Source organism: Triturus cristatus, chromosome 9 (assembly GCF_964204655.1).
Source record: "Triturus cristatus chromosome 9, aTriCri1.1, whole genome shotgun sequence".
NCBI classification, from domain to species: Eukaryota; Metazoa; Chordata; class Amphibia; order Caudata; family Salamandridae; genus Triturus; species Triturus cristatus.
The window spans coordinates 669969261-669989686 of NC_140592.1; the positions used below are offsets into that span (position 1 = coordinate 669969261).

The 20426-nt window shown below is 42.5% G+C and overlaps 1 protein-coding gene across 1 annotated transcript in view; it reads right to left on the bottom strand.

Annotated features, from left to right (window-relative positions):
• Positions 1 to 1409: 1409 nt before the first annotated feature.
• RAB1B (RAB1B, member RAS oncogene family) overlaps positions 1410 to 20426 on the bottom strand; it is a 194481-nt gene continuing 175464 nt past the window's right edge. The window contains exon 6 of the mRNA XM_085625736.1: positions 1410 to 7009. Within this exon, the coding sequence (XP_085481862.1) occupies positions 6815 to 7009 (195 nt within the window). The 3' untranslated portion in view covers positions 1410 to 6814. The remainder of the gene's footprint in view (positions 7010 to 20426) is intronic.

Here is a 20426-nt window from a genome sequence, read left to right on the forward strand (position 1 = left end):
CTTGCGGGTCAGACATACTCTGACAGAGTTGTCTGACACCTAACACTCCTTATCTATATCAGCAGAAGGTATTGTGGTGAAGACTGAGGACACATGGCCATTCTCCTGTCTTAACTCTCTAAGAGGGATACTCATTTGGACGTTTTAGGTCCCAGAGATGGCAGATTCATTAATATACAACATTAAAGAACAACTTACAGTGCAGGAATTTGAAGGTTACTTAAAAGCTACTAATGGTGATACGAGAGCAGCCCCCAGCAGAATTTTACATAGAAAAAGTTGAAAGCAGTTATGCCTGTGTATTAACAAGGCAATTCTAGCAGTACGAAATTCGGGCAGTATTTTAGGACAAACAAAATCATCCTAGACTTTAAATTGTTTCTTAATATGTTCCTCTTGAATGTGACAACTATGATATGCCAATCACCAGACTAACCAGCTTTTGGTGTTATAGAACCAATGTTATATTCCTGACAGCATAGATCTAACACCAACAAAAGCTTTAATCATTCTCTACTGGATCTAGATCCCACAGAAAATAAATGTAACAGCAAATGGTATGGGATCACAACTGTTCCTCTAGAATACCAGAGGGATTCATGGGGCAACTAAGCCTGGGCTTTTCTAAATTTCAAGCTTTAGAAGAGGGCAGCTCTAAAGTGAAAGTATTTATGTTTGCTATGTGTGTTCAATAAATAAGATTTGCTGAAGTGTAAAGATGACAAAACCTGAATATCAACTTGAAGATTGTCAGGTTAACTAGACAGTATAGTGAGTATACTTGTCAAAAGCCTGATGTCCCAATCAGTGGTTGCTTCCACACGGATCTGGGAGATCCAAAGTTAATGGAAATTTGTAGGGCGGAACGATGAAGTGTAAAGTGACAACAGTCGAGTTCTGGGAAGTTCAGAGCTTGTAATGTTAGGAAGCAGTTTGTCCATTTCTTTGGAAAAGCTTGAAAATAATAATCCATTTTTGATAAATGCCTAAAAGTGTTGTTTATATTGCGTGAAAGATGTAACTGAGATGGGCAAAAAGGCCCTACTTGGACAGGTTCTGTATCTGTGCTAAAGGAAAGACCTCAGGAAGATTTCAGGTTAGTAAAATAATTGTATGTAGGGTGCAAGATTGGACAGAAAGAGGCTGTCACGCTAAACTTTAAACCTTCCATTAGAAACACAAACTCATGATAAAAGAGCAGCTCTTTCCCCAGACATTTAGACCAGTTATCCAAGGTATTATGTACATCGATTCCCAGGTGATCTCTCTCCTCACTCGACTCCAAAGTACATGCAGTTTGTCAAGTGATCCCTCTCATTTCCATTCTCTGAACTCAAAATTGTTGTCTAAGTTGCATATGTACACCAAAAATACTACAAACAGAGTAAAGAGCTGCCTGCAAGCTCAGATGCTGGTGTTTATCTTTATTAAAGTTGCCAATACAGTTGCAGCAATAAAGTACAGAAATAAAAAATTAAGATGGCGAGAAAACAAATCAATTGTAGAAAAAGGCCAACAGAAAAGCAGCAAAGAAAATATAAAGCAGCCAGAGAGGCATCCTTCCAGCTCAAACGTGAAAATATTCAGAGCATTAACAAAGTCCAGAGCTACAATGAAGTACATTGGCCTGTCTGCTGTAAAAGGAAATTTCCACTTTTGAACATGAAAGCAAACTTAAAGGGAGATACAAAGTGCGTTAAGCCGCTTCAAATGTGTTTAAGTGTTGGAATTAACTGACACAAAGCACCAGTCACCCATATAAGAAAGTGAAAATAAATGTGGAGACCCAAGCACACTCAGTAATTATGACAAAGTGATCAATTCAGGGTAGCTATATTTATCATAAAACATCACTTTCAATCAAGATGCCCAAGAACGGATATCTCCCAATCCCAATAATTTAGATTAGATGGCACATAACCGAGCTATGCAGATTAGTCCTGCATCCCCAGCCCTTTACAATAGGCCACAACTTAAATGTACTGCTTTGGGCTACATAATGGCAAATGCACAGTCTATCTTCAAACCATGATATACATTCTTTAATGAAAAAATATATCAGTCGCTAGAGATGTACAAAGCTAATACATTTTATGACCAAGCTAGCAAAACAGCAGCGGAGCTGAACAAAACAAAACTTGCTAATATAAAGGTAATTCAAAATCCTACAACTAAGCTAAATAAGCAGGTTCCACTAATGCTAGAAAAATTAATATATTACTATTTACCCCATTAACATTCCTCTACCCTTAACTTCGCTCATGACACAAATAAACCTTTACTGTTCATAAGCTGTTTATTCTTCATCAAAGGCAGCTTTGATTAGTATTTTGTAGCAGTGATAGGCCCTTTCTACTCAGTCAAGGGTTTTGTAGTGCTGCTGTGAGACAGCTGTCAATAGCTTTTACACATGGTGTGGGAAAGTACCTCTCTGAATGGGCCTCTGCAATCAGAATGATCATGTTGCTGCAACTCGGACGGTTCCATTCTGCCACGCAAGTTGCTTTTTCTGTCACTCCAACATCCAGTCTGTTAATAAGGCAGCACAACTGCCGTGCCAAACTTTAGGGGCGCCTTCAGTTTCATCAAAAGTCGGCCATTCCATGTAGAAGCATTTAGCATACGTAGAGGGTTGGTGTAGTATGCTGGCATTTCCAAAATAGCAATGTGGTCTTAAGGTTTGCTTACCAAGTCCGTTAATTTTTCCTTTTCTGTCACTTCACAATCAGAATTTTTGCTATGGAATATCAGCAAGCTGAGGAGCTTATGTAGGTAGTGTTTTGGAAGTAAATAGAGTCACTGGAATATTCCATTAAAACTGGAATTGAACGTTTGAGACAGATGTGCATATCAAGATGTTAATTTCCTACAACTGTTATATTTACCTCATCCTCAAGTGAACTACTAACATAAAAAAAAATCTTGGAGAAAACTGCGTGCACTTCCTATTTTATTGGTACAACAATGACTATGCATTAACAAGTCTACCACACAGGAGATGCAAATAGATGCAACAGGACTTTGTTAGTTCTACTCAGCAGACGATACTTTTCAATTGCATGTAAAATTACAGTAGGTACACCTCTCTCTCTCTCTCTCAATTTGCATCTCACTCCCCCGTATGCAACTCCTTTAACCCCTGAGTTCCCAAACACACGTCATAGGATTACAGAAATCCTCAGCATGTCGGGAAAAGGGATGTGAGACCGTTATCTATCAAGACACGTTTCAAGACAGACACCAGAAGGGGCAAAACAAAAAGTTAGAAAACAATTGTAGAGCAAGGGGCATGCATCCTAAATGTGGCTCCCTCATGATAAGGCCGGCCCGCAGCTCGGGGAGGCAACGGTCTCCTCTCTGGATGATCCAAAACTTAAGATTGAAGTTTCACTTACAACACAAAAATGAAAATCCAATTATGATTTCTGAAGGAGCAGAGCTTCTTATTAAACCAGAGCATTACTGAAAAGGGAATCAGATTGGCAGTAAATTAACAAGAATGGAAGAAGGGAATTGAACAATACTGACACAAGAACAGTTGCATTTTGGTATCTGAATATGAAAGGACTACACACTCACCTCCTGAGATGCAGGGTGCAATGATGGAAGCCCCACAAATGATCAAGCAAAAGTTTGAACCTGAGCCATCATTAATTTGACCTCTTACAGGGCCCTGTCCAATGAAGAATGCAGAAATGTGTGGGAACATTACAACTTAACCAGCTAGCTTTGCAACTGGAAATATTTATGGAAAAGAGTTCCTCTTTTTTGGTCTCTTAAAAGAAAAATGCATTAATAGCAATCACGTGCCTGAGGGGGTGCCAAAGAGTTCTATCTCAATTTGGAGCTAAATTTAAATTTTACTACTACAAATGTCATGTTATACTGGTCTTTGGAAACAATTCAGCTGTGCCTAAAGCAAGGTATATTAGCTTCAGTTTTTTGGTAAACCTAAAACCGAAAATAGTGTGACTTCTCCTACGAAGCTCATTGGTCAAAGGGCTACAAATGTAGGGAGGCTCTACAGACCAAGAACCCCAGAACATTTACCCCAATTCTTGTGCATTAAGACCAGTAATGTAAGACTTCACTTGGTACAAAGAATTCCTTTTAGTTCAGACTCGCACACCCCCTACAGTTCACAGTGCAGCACCCTTTCAGTTATCTATATTCTGTACAAGAACCAATGCAGCCCTCACGCAATGATTCTAAGCTGTTGTGGTGTCTGGGCAATTATAACATGAAGAACTACAACTAACAATCACCATAGGATTCAGAATTATGCATCACACGTTCTGGCACTCATACACTGGAGGATGGTGGACACATGTATGTCCAGTCCACTATTCAAGCCACCATCTTCACACTTTAGTATTAAGAGCAGCACAGCAAAACGTTTGCTCCATTCTTGCATTAGAACTATCTCAGGAAGAGAAGAACTATGTGACATGGCATATACTGAGAAGCAGATGCTGCGGTCTGAAACTGCTCTCCAACTCTGGCATTCAGGATCCATTTTGGCTACTTTTTTAAATTGTCCTAAATACATCTTGTGGTTCCTTCTAACAGTTTTATCACCTGAAAGAAGAAAGATGAGATGCTCCTGAATCCCAAACAGCAAGACTTCACAGGACAGGTCCAGCATCACAAACTCCAAGATGTAAACTGAGTTTCTGACTACCAGCAACTATTAATCTCAAATCCTTTTTTACGTGATACACACCAATTCAAAGGTTTGTTCCATTACACAACCGCTTTTGACACTCACAGAAGAATGATCATGTTCATGGCAATGTAGATTTTGCCTCTACCTATGGCCAGATTTAATTTTTTGCTGGATGGTGCATTTCAGGTTTTAACAAAAGAATTGCTTGAAGTGTAAAATGATTATGTTTGAAAGGATAAAGTGAGTCCAAAAGACGAACATTTTAATTGGTCCTTCATTCGAAACTTTAAAAAAGATCACAGATCAGTTTCAGTATCCAATTAGATTTAATTTGTGTTTAATAAAACAGCACTAGTGTTCCTACCAAAGCTAAGCAAAGTTGGTAATGCAATCAATCCAAGGAGAGGGTTATGTTTGGGCATTGTGATTGCTATTGTAGGGTGTGATGACGTTCTTGGTTCAAGATGACTGGTTTGGTTACAAGAATGATGGAAAAGTTGAGGTTTTAGCATTTCTTCAAATGCTAGGGGAGCAGCATTTTCTTTATCATATGTTAATAATCATATGGCGATAATATTGGAGTCGTTAGTAAGCTAAATTGTAAAATATCAAAAAAGTGAAATGACAGTTGGATGTTTAAATAGAGAGTAGCAATCTTTACTCAAGTGAGATTTTAAAATCCTTAATGTCTTACTTTTTATGAGAAAATGCTGTCAATACGTATTTATGTTCCTTTCTGTATGAATGCTTCATGAGAACAAGAACGTCTGGACGCCAGTGCCAGTCTGCTCCGTAAGAATAAAGCAAGCTGATTTGGGGTGTACATGTACCACAGCTATAGGAGGAGACACTTGACAACGTGGTTTTGTGTGGGCATACACTACTGTTTGACATGTCTCTGTGCTCCAAGAGAACTTGATAATCTGGTTACACTTGCTGTGTTGGATCTGTGACTAGACTAAAGCCACATCTATCTAAGGTCTTCAAATTTCTACTGCTAGTGGCTTCATGAATGTACTTCAAGAAGTTGAGTTCTGGGAGAGAATTAGCTCCACACCTAGAGTAAAAATCACAACTTGTATTTGGACCTTAGGATCCATTAATTTCCACCTCAAGCCCTTCGTGAATACACAAGTGTGGCTGCCGCAGTTCCGCTTCTGTCAAATGAACTGCAGGTCCCTCTCCCTTTCTCTTGAGTAAGAAGTGCACCTGCCATTATACCCCTGCCATACTGAACTCAGTTGTATTTCACTTCTCATAAGGGTGCATAGCAGTAGCACTAAAAAGCGTGAGACAAGTGAGGTAGAACATGGAGCACTTCACATCTGACTATCCTCCTCTCTTCATTGCCTAAAGGACAGATCTGCAAACCAGACACACCCAAGGAAACCCACTGCTATCTGCTGTTGCACACCATTTAAAAAATGCTATAAACCTGGAAAGGAAGATGAGGAGAGCAACAACTTCTTCCCCCACACTACTGCATACAAAATATGACATGCCCAATTAGGTCCGGCAAGGTTACAGCAATATTTTAACTTGTCAAACAAATATAAAAAGCTCAAACCCCTTCCTCAGACACCCAGACATCAGTAGGGAATATGAATTCAGCACTATCCAATCTTACCTACCGACCAACCAAAATTTATTTACAGTTTAAAGAAAACATGGGAGGAAAATGACCAACCAGGCCCCACCCTTAGAAAACAGACCTCCCAAACTCAGTAGCCCAGTGGCCACTGACGTATAGAAGCCCAATAGCCATATTTCCTTCTTCATGATTTGTTTCTTCTCCTTGGTCAATCCTGCCGCCTGCCCGAAAACACAAGTTTAAATCAGTTGAAGTTTAAGGTGAGATTGAGGCCCACCAAGAGAGGGAGGAGGGAGACACAGAGGAGCATTGTATGGAATGGAAGGAAGGTTAAGCACTTGGGACAGACTGGGTATTCAGTCAATATGCTCTTCCTGTCTGTCTGTGTGTGAGACACGCAGGTCCAGGGCTAACCCACTGAAGGGCAAACAAGAATGAAAGGAGGATTCTTGGGGCTCGCACCGTGAACAGGAGAGCCTGGACGGGCATTGGAATTCTGTGCGTCTTCTCTCCTCCCCCAGCAGCAATCATGATCCTCCTCCACTGTATGGCCCTCCTCAGCAGCAGCCTCCCCCAGATGACTTGACTGGTGTGCTGTCGATCTTCAGATTAGTACGATCGCCGCCAGCTGTGGCCCCCGGGCCCATGCGCTTCTTGATCTCTGCAGCCATTGTCATAAAGGCCTGCTCCACATTGGTGGCATTCTTGGCGCTGGTCTCCAAGAAGGGGATTGAGAGGGAGTCTGCAAATTCCTGCATGAGAAAGGGGAGAACAGAATCAGTCTAGGTGGATTAAACATCTGCTCCTTCTAACAATTCTTCTCCAGAAATTGGCTTTCCGATAGTTCTTACATGCCAACTTAGAAAAAGACATGGACTAAGCTGCCCAGTGGGGCAAAAAAGTATGGTGTTTTATAATCAACCTGCAGCAATCGCCGACGCTAACCCTTTGTGCAACATAAAAAAAGAGAATTTTCGTATACAAACAGAAAATGAATTTGCTTGCTGATATTAAGGTTCTATCACTGTTGGGCAGAATTTATGATGCGGAGATCTTCTATCTTACACAGCTGGCATTACTACAGAGCTTGCTGGTTTGACATCAAGGCAAGTAGCTTATCAGAATGGAGGGAAAGGTTACCTTCAGACATTGGCATTCTTGGACACTGCTCCCTTTCATTAACAACTGGTTGCGTATGGTCTGTGGCAACATACAGGGCTAGAAAAGGCTACTTTAAAGGTAATGCTGCCCCTAAGTGTTCGAGCTGTCCATGCACATGCAGTACTCTGCGAGCATGAGCTCCACAGCTCACCTACCTCTAGCACCTAATTGCTACACGCTTTTACAGTCATGCAGGGTTGTAGCATGGCATAGTCTCTAGCAGGACTGCTGAGTGGGTGCTATATGAAGGGAGAGCAAGGTACAAAATACAGAAACGCCATGAAAAGTGTTTTTCATACTCAGTCACAGTTCTCTTTTTCTGCCATACTAATCTTTATTTCTGCCCTACTAGTCAGAGGAGATCCGATTTTACACGCTAAAAAAACAGGGAAGGAAAACAGCATACAAGGCTCCATGAAAATAGATATACGGAGCACGTGGAGTCGCACAGTTGCCCAAACAGTGTCTACAGTGGATGCAGAAAACATTTACTTATGACAATAGCCTTGCACTTTCTAATTATTCTAGAACAGGGTCTCCAACCTTTTCTGTAATAAGAGTTACTTATGTTGAATTAAGATCCGCCCGAGGTACAAATAATATTAGTATTTTGATATTGAACACAACAGTTAAGAAGACATTAGTGGCCACAATATGCAAGATTACAAGCAGTGGTCATCTCCGTTCCCTCAGTCAGGGTGCCCAGCAGTAATGTTAAAATCTGTCAATTTTGAGATCCTCTATATGAGTAATAAATAGGATAATCATCTACAGTGCTCTGGCACCAAGATAATGATAGTAATGCATCTCCCAAATGTCACATGATTTTTCACTCAAAGATTATGGTACTTTTGCCATTTTTCTATAAACATCAGCTCATGAATGCACTCTCAATTTTGGTACACATATATTAATTCAACCAAACAAAAGCTCCAAATGTAGTAGGCTGGGCAGCACACAGGAGAACTACTTGCAGATGGTAGCTGGAGAGTTATCGTTTGCTCACGAGCTACTCGTTGGAGAAGCCTGTTCTAGAATCATATGCGCCACATTAGTCAACTATCTAGTAGGTGTGCTCAGAAAAATATTCAAAAGCAATGTGTTTGCCTTATGGACGCAGCCGACCATAAGCCACAATACGATACCCATCTTCAGGTTATATTTTCCTTGATGGTTGTATGCGAGTGCAAGATCTCTTAATAATTGAAGAATTTATGTTTATGCAGTACTATTCACCAGGGAAACAGTCTCACATGCAAAACTAATATTACAGCTAAGTAGCAATCTTTCTTTTGCAGCATGGAGCCCATTCTAAAATCACATGCTGTAAATTAACAGTAAAGCTGTGCCCCACCTAGGTTGGCGTGTGTGATGTCTGAGTATTTGCAAACAAATATTGTAATCCTGCCTTCCCAACCATTCCTTCTCGTCTTGCCTCAACATCACTGCAACAATGTTTAGTAATAGCGTGCATAGATTATCAGATACTGAAACATTTCGACTAGAAGGAAGTTAAATCCTTTTTAGGTCTCGGGGAGAGTGATGAGGGGATCTTCAGATCAAAATACACAAAAACTGCCTTCTTATATCTATCAGGAGAGATGCACGTGTCACATGGAGGGCATAACCCCACCTCTCATTCTGTGAACCTACAAGGTAATAAGAATGTGCGAAGACACTGTAGTCCAAGGTTATAGAGTTAATAGATGTTAATGATAGCGTTAGTTAGGGGGTGTATGAATTAATTACCAAGCATAGTATTCATACATTGCATATTTTCATTCCAAAGTTGAATACAGAACGAGGAGAGAAATCCCATGTACAATAATTTATTCTGTAATTCTTCAATATGATACAATAATGTAATCTACAACAGTTTAAAATTCCAATAAACAGAAGTTAAAAAAAAAATGAAGCATCAGCCAACAAGTGTTTCGCCCCTTAATGGCACGCAGGACTGGGGCTTTTTCAAGGCTTAGAGGGTTGTGAGAAGGGGGAATCATTCTCACTGCCAATTCATATCTTCCAGTAAGCTAAAAAAAAATCCTTCATATCACTAGTATATGAGAAAAGGTCTATGGATGTAGCAGAGTATCAATATATTCATCTACACGGGAACAAATTGAGTTGATTCCGCCTATGATTTGGTGCCCTGGTGGTGGAAACCTTGTTTATGTATTTTTGGTAAGAGATAAAATGTTGCCATGGTTGAATGTTCAATATGTAGTGCGGTTTTCTCTACAAAGGTAAGCAGTTGTTGATTATACCACTGCTCTAGTTTGTTTTTAAGTTCGGAATTCATTTCTATGGTGGGATTATGTGAAACTTTAATGTAACAAGTAGGTCCTCCCAGTTCACTTTTGCTTCTCTTATGTAGTCAGCCATGTGTAAAATTACAATGTTGCCTACTTTATCTGCTTTCTTTATTATGATATCCGGGTTGTTCATGAGGTCATGTACGGCCTGTTTCTCATCACCCAAGATGTTCCTGGGTAGGAATTAGCTTTTCCTGTGGTGCTGCAGAGGAGCATTGGAGAGAACACGACAGAGGAAAAAAGGGTATGGAAAAAGAAAGTAGAGCAGTTCTGTCTGCATTTAGTGTTTTTATTTAACACAATGGACCCTACCACTGCTGGGTCCGACGGAGAGGATTCGCCTAAAGGCAAGGGGACATCGTTCGCGTTCTCCCTATCAATATAACTTCCACCACAGAAACAAAGCGGTCCCTATGTTTACTAGCCCAGCCTCTTACGGGGGCCTTATCATACAGGTGTTCCTTCACCGAGGAAAAACTCTAGCTACTCTGTTCATCTGATATTTGTGGACCCACATAATTGTGCAAAAGAATTTACAGGATGGCCTCACACACCATCCAGGTGTCAGGATTCATCATCGGCCATCCCAAGCACTGTAGGGACATATAGGGTTCAATTTGGTCCTGAAGAAAGCCCAGGACCCCTGTAGGGGCCATTTTAAGGGCTGAAACATGTCGACCCGATTGACTAAACAGACCTGATTGTTTATAATCGGACAATTAGCACCATGACAGGGCTATTATTGTCTATCTGCTTTTTAACCATCCCTCCTCCTCCAAGGAATAAAGGTTCTAAAATGTAACCAGTAGGCGGTAGGGATTTGTAGTATTTGAAACCTTTCCCTTTTCTTTTTCTCCTCAGTTTCCTGCTAATGCTTGAACCACAGCCCTAGTATGGGCTTGTTTGCCATTAGAGGATTCTTTGGTGAATGTGGGATGGCTGATGATGAAATCTGACACCTGGATGGAATGTGAGGCCATCCTGTAAATTCTCTTGCACAATTGTGTGGGGCCATAAATATCGTATGAACAGAGTAGCTAGAGTTTTTCCTCAGTAAAGGAAAACCTATATCATAAAGGTACGTAAAGGCCCCCGTAAGAGGCTGGGCTAGTAAACATAGGAGCCCGTTCGTTTCTGTGGTGGAAGATGCATTTAGTTGTTAATATTAGGCATTTTAGATTAGAAAGTAGAAAAAAAGACAGAAGCCTTAAATCCTTTTTTTACAGGCAATATAAAGAAAAGCTAGTACTCAACTGCCAGAGTAGGGTCTTCTTTACGCTGGTGAGAGTCGTTAAAATAGTGGATGGCCACTATTAGGTTTTATGTATCATCTGTATGAATTCGACTATTGTGATATGTTCTGTTGTCCATCAGTGGAATACATTCTTACTATCTGTACGTGCCCTACTGATGCCTTTCAGATTTGATGTATTCAAATTTAAATGAATTTTAGGCTATTCATATAATATTCTATATGAGACACAAGGTTAGATTCTGTTGTGAGCACCAATCCATGTGAGCAGGAATTAGTGTTTTGAAGTTGTCCATTGGTTCCTTGGAGAGTTGAGTCTTGAGTCTTGAGTGCAGTACACAGGGATCAGAGGGCGTTCCAGACAGGGAGATCTTTTTTTTTTTTTTGTTTTTTTTTTTTTAAGGGGCCTCGAATCTTGGTTCTGTGAAGACTTTTGTTAGAGGGTGTCCATGCTTCGTATGGAATTTTTGCCTGGTGTGTAGCACATCAGACTTGAACTGAGTTTGACTGGGCTAAGGGGTAAGTTATCCAGCTTTAAGGACATTATCACTCTATTGTGAAGAGTACAACATGCGGAAATGCGGTTCAGTTCATCACCAGTACATTGAACAAGGACTAGATACTTTCCAGAATACAGGAAGAAAATACGAGTCCAAGGTAACAGGTGGTGGATGGCACAATGTATATTATATAATTTGCTATACGGCAGCCCCCATCTTCATTCCGAGCCTTCAATCTTCTTTCTGAAGCAATTAATTTGGCTCCATGGACAAAGAAGTTCTTTGTGCAGGGCAAATGCAAAGGCATGGGCTGGGGTGCATTTAGAATCCTCCAATTCGGATAAAATTCCCTACTCATCAATAAGGATACAAGCCAAACCCTTATGTTTCCTACTAGTCAAGTTGCAGGATGGATGTTATCAGTTTTGAGTGCTACACAGGTGCAGGTCTGGCAGTGCCATCTAAAGTTTTTGGTTTTTTTGTTGCCCCTACCCAAGACATTTTGTGGGGCCCTACGTTCAGAACAGCTTTAAATTGATTACCCATTTTTGGCTAATTCAAGCCTTCATTCTGCCAAACAATATTCAGTTATATGTCACATTTTCAGAAAATGGAACATGTAAAAACAGCTGAAAGCCCAAACTGTTGAACATTCTCCAGCCCAATAGTAGCAAAACAAAGGTTTGAAGAAACATTAATAAAACTATTTCTTTTAGTCTGTGAATCTTGTTTTATGTTGTTGTTGTGCAGCATCAATATTTTATGTGGAATTTACAGTCTAATTAGCCTGTTCCTTCAATTGTAGGAAAAAAATGAGTAACAGCGACTTGGTGGTTGCTTAGTGGACAAGAGCATAATATTAATATAACACATACTCACATTGAGCTCTGAGGTTGCAGCTTTAATATATAGCTAGCCTTCTTGCAGCAACAGGAAAAATCAAACCACTGATCTCAGAGGTTTCAACCATTCCATCAGGGCAAATCTGATCATTTTCTCCTTCTCTACATCCATTCTATGTGTACACTTCTCTGGCTAGAAAGTGATCATCTCTTCTGAATAATAGAAACATGATGTAGTAGGAGACAGAAAGCACAGAATAGACTAGCAAGAAATGTGAAGTAGAGTGAGAAAAAAGTTAGTTATATTGAGGATGTAGGAGGAGAAAAAGAGAATGGTGAGGTAGCAACAAAAAAAAAGATAGGGACAGCAAAAAATAGGAACAGGTAGGTATAGAAAGAAGCACAGAGATAGGTGAGGATTTAGAGGGCGGTAGAGAGAGCAAGAGATAGAAGGAAAAGTGGAGCAAGGGGTCGGGTACACGAGTGGCACAGAGAGAGAACGGTAAAAAGAGATGATGTGTCGGGAGGTAGACGGGCAGAGAAGTCAGGTAGTGAAAGAAGTATGAAGAGGTGCACATTCGATTGAATGATGAGGTAGAGGGAGGTCAAAATGATAAGTGAGGTATACAATGTAATGTCTGGTAAATAGTTGCGAGGCAGAAAATGGTAGAGGGGAGTTGAAGGGTCGAAAGATGAGGTGTAGGGAGAAAAAAAGCGAAGCAGAGAAAAAAGTGAAGTTGTTACAAAGGTAACGAGCGGGGGTAGTGAGAACGGTGTGATAGAGTGGGGAGGTAAAAGTGAGGTAGAGACAGGATTTAAAGAGATGCATGAAGAGAGAATGGAGTTAAAGAGCACAATTTGAACTAGAGAAAAAGTACAGAGATATCAGTGAGCAGGTAATGGAAGAAAATAGTTCGAGAAAGATGGGTAGGTAGCAAGAAAAGAGTATGGCAGTGGGAGAGGCGAGATAAGAGAAACAAAGGTAGAGGGAGGGAGGAGGCGAGGTGGAGAAATGAGGTAGCAAATGAATGGTAGAGAAAGAAGATTTAGTGAGAAGGATGGGAGGTTGAAAGGTATAAAATTCCTAGCTAATGTGATGGAAAGTAAGAGTCTATTAAGAACACACAAGCAATGCTGATGTATTCCTTTTTCTTTTATGTCTTTCATGTATTTCTATGGGATGGTCTGTAAAACATAACCAACAGCAAGGATTATGTTACTTACCCAGTAAGCATCTGTTCTTGGCATGTAGAGCTGTAGATAAAAATGCTTTGCAGTATCCTGCCATGTAGTGTTGGGTCCGGATGTTTGCAAGTTGTTTTTCTTCTAAGAAGTCTTTCCAGTCATGAGGCAAGGTGACTCCTCCTTCCGGTGATTGTGCGCATGGGCATCGACTTCATGGTTAGATTTTTTTTCCACAAGAGGGTGAGAATGGAGTAAGTGAGTGTAGTAGAGAGATGTCCATGCGTAGCTAATGTAAATAATGAGAACTGCAACAATACAGGTGTCTGGGGAGGTGGGAGAGCGTATCTGAATCTACAGCTCTACATGCCAAGAACAGATGCTTAGTGGGTAACATAATCCGTTCGAGGCATGTGTGCTGTAGATACACATGCTTTGCATAGACTACATAGCAGTATTCTCCCAAAGCGGTGGCGGACCAGTAGATGTTGCAGTTGTCTGAAAAAGTGTCTTTAGCACTGCTCGGCCTACATTTGCCAGTTGGCGTGCTGATACATCCACACAATAGTGCTTCGTAAATGTGTGTGGTACAGAATATGTTTCTGCTTTACAGATGTCAGCTATAGGGATGTTACCTAAAAAGGCCAGTGATGCCCCTATTTTGCGAGTGGAATGCGCTCTAGGGGGTATAGATAAAGTTATTTTAGCTTTTGCGTAGCAAGTTTGAATGCACTTAACAATCCATCTTGAAATACCAGATTCAGAAATAGGATTGCCTTTGTGAGGTGGTGTAAATTAAACAGTTGCTTTGTTTTACGAAAGTCTTTTTTTCTTTCTAAATAGTACAATAGAGCTCTTTTGATATCAATTGTGTGAAGAGTCGTTCTGCTACTGAATCAGGTTGAGGAAAGAACACAGGTAACTCAACTAATTGGTTACTATGGAAAGCAGAAACCACTTTGGGAAGGAATCTGGGATTGGTGCGAAGAACGACCCTGTCTTTATGTAGTTGAAAGAAGGGTTCTTCTAAGGTTAATGCTTGTAGCTCACCAACTCTCTTTAATGAAGTTATTGCAATGAGGAATGCAACCTTCAACGAGAGAAACTGTAAAGGACACTTGCGAAGTGGTTCAAAGGGTGGACCCATGAGTCTTGTAAGTACAACACTTAGATTCCACACTAGTGCCGGGGGAATTTTTGGTGGTATAACTCTCTTCAAGCCTTCCATAAAGGCTTTAATGGCAGGAACTTTGAACAAAGACAAATGCTGTCTGTTTTGCAAATACGCAGCTACTGATGCTAGATGCAACCAAATTGATGTGTAAGCTAGCCCACATTGCTGTAGGTGCAGAAGGTAAACAAAGTTTTGAACGGATGCTTCCAGAGGTAGAATTTTTTTATCACAGTAGACAACAAATAGTTTTCATTTTGCTGCATAGCAAGCTCTGGTAGTAGGTTTTCTTGCGTCCTTCAGAATAGTCATACAATCAAGAGGCATATTTAAATATCCAAACATTATGACTTCAGGATCCTAAGTTGAGCTCCTTGGGATTTGGATGCTCGATTTCTCCATGGTTCTGAGGAAGGAGACTGGAGGGGAGATGTAGCTTTTGATGTGGAATTACTGAGAGCTCTAACAGGGTGGTGTACCACGGTTGACGGGCCCATGTGGGAGCTACTAAAACCACTGTGAGGGATGTTTGCCTGAGCTTCCGAACCAGAAATGGAAGGAGAGGCAGAGGCAGAAAAGTGTAGCAAATATCCTCGACCAATTCATCCATAGAGCGTTGCCTTTGGATAGAGGGCGTGGGAACCTGGAGGTGAAGTTTGGGCATTGTGCATTTGCTATGGCAAACAGATCTATTTGAGGATATCCCCATTGCTGAAAGTATGGAAGGAGAACTTGGGGATAAAGTTCCCACTTGTGTATTTGTTGTCTCCTTCTACTGTGGAGGCCGGCAATTTGATTGTTCACTCCTGAGAGGTGTTCTGCCAAAAGGTGAATCTTGTGATGGACTGCCCATTTTCAAGTTGTCTGAGACAGTTGGAGAGTGGTGTCCCCCTGTTATTGTACATAGTACATCGCTGTCATGTTGTCCGTGCGGAGTAGGACAACTTTGTCTGTGAGACGAGACTGAAAATCTTTCAGCGCTAGAAATACTGCTAGAAGCTCTAGATAGTTGATGTGGAGTCATTTGTGTTTGTTGTCCCAGAGACCCTGAATTGTGTAATGATGGAGATGTGCTCTCCAACCTGTGAGAGATGCGTCTGCTGTTACCACGACTTGCGGAACAGGGTCGAAGAAAGGCCGCCCTTTTAATACATTTTGTGGGTTCCATCACTGAGGACAGCGATGGTTGCGGCTGTCTACCAACACTAGATCTGTTAACTGTCCCTGTGACTGATTCCACGGACGTGCTAAGCATTCCTGTAGTGGACACATGTGTAGTCTTGCATGAGGCACTATTGCAATGCAGGCCGCCATCATTCCTAGTAGCTGCATGAAAAGCCTGGCTGGCAAGGTTTGGAACTGCAGCAATAGAATTTGGATATTGGAAATTGTGGCTTCATTGGGGAGGCTAGAGCTGTGTGATTGATGAAAGTGGCTCCCAGATAGGATTGTATCTGGGAAGAATGTAGGTGAGACTTCGAAATACTGACTGTGAAACCCAATTTGTGAAGGTCTTGTAGGAAACTGGCTCTATATATATACTACACCAAAATGAGGTATAGTGTCCATGTGATCCCAGAGGTAGGCAGAGGTTAAAGTTAGATAGAACCTTACTCTCAATTTGTGGTAGAGTGGTCGAGCAGTAAGGCAGTATCAGAGGACAGCGTTAAGCATTTGATGTGCACACTCAGTCAGCAAATGAATTCACACACTCCAGGATGGAACTCTAGACCAATTGTTTTTGTATAAAAAATATACTGTTTTATTTTTAGAACCAAGCAAGCCTGGCACAGGTAAGCATTAAATACTTTACAGTAAGTTGCTGAACGTAGAATAGTTTGAAAATGCAACAGAACTTGTACTTTGTTCGATTTACGGGGGATGCAATACTTAGCAAATGTAGTACATTGAAATGATTAGGCTTTTTCAGTAAATTACAGGTAAGTTACTTTTTACGTTACTTTTCCAACTCAGTGTTGGATACCTGGATTCAGCACTGGGACATTTCCTGCAAACAAGTAAGTAAATACGTTTTGGTTATTCATGCGATTTTTAAAGAATATTTTTAGATTTCAAAACTCCACACTTAAAAACTTTTTGGAAGAAAATTGTCAATGTTATCCTATGGAGGAAAAGCAGGATATCGGTTCACAGGTAAGTTATTGACTGTGGGAGTTAAGGTTCTGGTGTTAGACTCAGGGGTCACCCAGGGTCAGTGATGCACTCTTGTTACACAGTCAGCGGCACTAGGGCGGCCGGGTGCAGAGTGTTGAGGCCCAGTGTTATCCAATGGGGGATAGGGGACCTCCGGTTGGTGGCTGCTGGTAAGCAGGCCACTGGGTTGTGGGAGCAAAGCTCCTAGGGTTTAGGTCAGGACAAATGGGGAAACAAATTAGCACAAAAGGTGCACCCTCAGCGGCACTGGGGCGGCCAGGGCAGAGTGCTGTTTCGACGTTGGTGCCCTGTTTTCTATGGAGAACCTCCGGTTTGCCAAAGCGCTGCAGGCAGGGAGACGAAGGACTTCTGGGTGCGACCACCACTTCGATAGGTAGGTTGGGAAGTTAAGGGTTGGTTAGGCACCGTTGGTTTGGGCACACAAGGCCATGGGGCGTCGGGTGCAGGGGTGCCTTTTGGGGTCGGATCTTCTCACCAGCTCCTGGTCGCGGTTAGGGAGGCCTTCTGGATTTAGACTGCAGGCATCGACTGGAGGCTTGAGGCAGGTCAGGAGTCGTCGGATCTCGGGTCAGGATCGCCGGGGTGACCTCCTTGTGTTTTTCCGCTCGAGCTCGGGCCGGGTTTGGCTGGTGCAGAGAGGGCTGCTGCCAGAGGGTGCTGTTTGAACAAATCCGGTGTTCACGGGAAAAACAGTCTTTGGAAGTGAAGGCAGGCAGGTCCTCCAGGGTTTGAGGTTGCTGGCTGCAGGACACACCGGGATTTCGCAGGAGCAGGTTCATGGGGAAACAGGCCTGTAGGGCTGGGGCCAAGTCAGTGGGCGTCGTCCTCTTGTTAGCTGGCTGCACGGCTGTTCGGTCCTTCTTTTCTTCTTGTCGTTTCTGGATCTGAGGAAGCAAGTTCAGGGTGCCCCTAAATACTAAATTTAGGGGCGTTACAGGTAGGTAAAGGGCAGGGACCAATGGGTCCCTTCCCTGAGTTGGGTGCACCCCTACCGTACCACCCTCCAGTGGGAGGGGGGCTGGAGCCGGTCCCTGGTTGGTTGGGTCCACCCATCCTCAAGATGGCGGGGACTCAGAGTTGTGCTTCACCTCGCCTCTCCCAACTGAGGGGTGGAGTTGGCAGAGGTGGGCACACCTCTTTCACTCACTTGTTTTTCCCCCTGGCTCTCCTGCCCAAAGTGGGGGCAGAACCAGTGGGGACCAGTTGCTGTAAGCAGCAAATGGTCTGGGGAGGCTCACAAAGGCAGCATGCCTTTGAAGCGTCCCCTTTCGTGAACCCTGCCCATCCTGGGGGAGGAGGCTTGGCACCTCGTTTCAGGATGTGCATTGTTTCAGGCCCCCGAGAGCAGCAAGCTCTTTACCCAGGGGTCCAGAAACCTGTCTGTTGGTGGCAGCCTGAGCAACCACTCAGTAGGGTCACTAGAAGTTGGTCGAGTTTCAGGGGGCATCTCCAAGATGCCCTCTGTCGTGCATTTTACATTAAATCCCAGACTGACATCAGTATGGGTTTAATGTGCTGAGAAGTTTGAAACCAAACTTCCCAATTTTCAGTGTAGCCATTATGGTGCTGTGGAGTTCGTAATGACAAACTCCCAGCACAATATACTCTTAATGGGAGCACTACACTTACAGTGCCCAGGAATGGACTTGGGCATTGTAGAGGTACAGGGCTCATGCACCTGTACCCTCACCACTGGCATGGGGCACCCAGCTAGAGGGGTGACTGAACTATGCCAGGGCAGTGGTTTGTGGGCATGGCACATAGAGATGTGTGACATGTTGACTCTTCACTTTGTTCTGCACCAGGACACGCAGCCTGCAAGGGCAGTGTGTGGGTGTTAGGGTACAGGACCTCTAAGGGTGGCACAATAAGTGCTGCAGCCCTTAGAGGCCTTCTCTGGTCACAGTGCCCTGGGTACCTGTGGTACCATTTACCAGGGGCTGACCTGTGGCCAGAGATGCCAATTGGGTTTAGGCTTCAAAGCAATTTAAGGGAAGAAACATAGGCCCTGGGTACCCGATTAGCAGGAGCACAGGACACACTTAGTCAAAGAACATCAGAAATTCAGCAAAAAGTGGGTGCATACCATGCAGAAAGAGGGCACTTTCTCACAGGTGTAGTGGGGGCTGGGTGTGTTGTAAACACTTTTGGTGTGTGCTGGCTTTGATGAGCCAGTCGTCTAAATACGGAAACACATGAATTTACTGTCTCCTGAGATTATCTGCCACTACTGCTAGACATCTTGTGAAAACTCTGGGAGCAGTAGTTACTCCAAATGGGAGTACTTTGAACTGATAGTGTTTGCCTGCTATCACAAATTTGAAATATTTGCGATGAGCTGAATGAATGGGAATGTGAAAATCTGCGTCTTTTAAGTCTAGTGTGGACATAAAATCGCCTTGCTGCAGAAGTGGAAGGACCTGTTGAAGCCTTACCAGTATGTACTGGATGAACTCCCTGAGATCCAAATAGGTCTTAATGTTCCATCCTTTTTTGGGGATCAGAAAATAAAGAGAGTAAACCCCTGTACCTCGTTATTGTAATGGAACTGGTTCTATGGCTCCCTTTTCTAAGGGAGATAGCACTTCTTGTTTGAGTAACTGTAAGTGGCCTGACAACAGTTTGTGAACACGAGGTGGAATGTTTGGTGGATTGGTGGTGAGCTCCAGGCAATAAACATGTTAAGTGACATGGGGAAGTGTGGGCAAGTCACGGTTTGTTAGGGGAAGGAGTGTTACGCGGTGTGGTGCCTTTGCCCCTACCTTTGGAATTGTTTCCTCTATATCCTCCTCTATAGAAACCTCTTGAGGAGAGGATCAATTGTTGACTTTATAAGAGGCAACATTTGGGTCTGAGGAAGTGGTTTTGGACCCTGGTCGGTAAAATGAGCGGCAGAAGGAGCCTTTACTGCATGGGGACTGGAGGACTCCCATGGATTTTGCTACATCGGTGTCCTTTTTCATTTTCTCTAAGGACTGGTGGACTACAGGACCAAACAGGTGTTCTTGTCAAAGGGGGTGTTCAAAATGGACTTTTGAACTTCTGGCTTAAACCCCAGAGATTCTAAGCCATGCATGCCTCCTAATGAGATGCTGGTATTAATCTCTCTAGCTGCAGTGTCAGCTGCATCTAAAGCACATCTTATTGAGGAGTTAGAGATTCGTTTTTCTTCTTTGACTAACTGCTGTGCTTTAGTTTTATGTTCATCTGGGAGATATTGGAGCAGTTGTTCCAACTAATCCCAGTGTGCCCCGTCGTATCTAGCTAGTGGGCCATGTGTGTTTGCGATGGGCTTTTATTTAGCAGCTTGAACAGCTACTTGTTTTCCTGAGGCATCTATAAGTTTAGATTCCTTGACTGGGGTGGGTGCGTTCACCAGAAGTTTGTGAATTAGCTATTTTATGAGCAGTGGACGCTACTAGGGAGTCGAGAGGTAATTGTCCTTTAATTAATACCAGATCGGATTGTGAAGGTTTATATTTTTTTATCTACTCTTGGAGTTAAAATGAGTGCTCGGACAGGGTCTTTACAGATATCATCTGCATGCTTTATCATGCCTTTAAGCATAGGG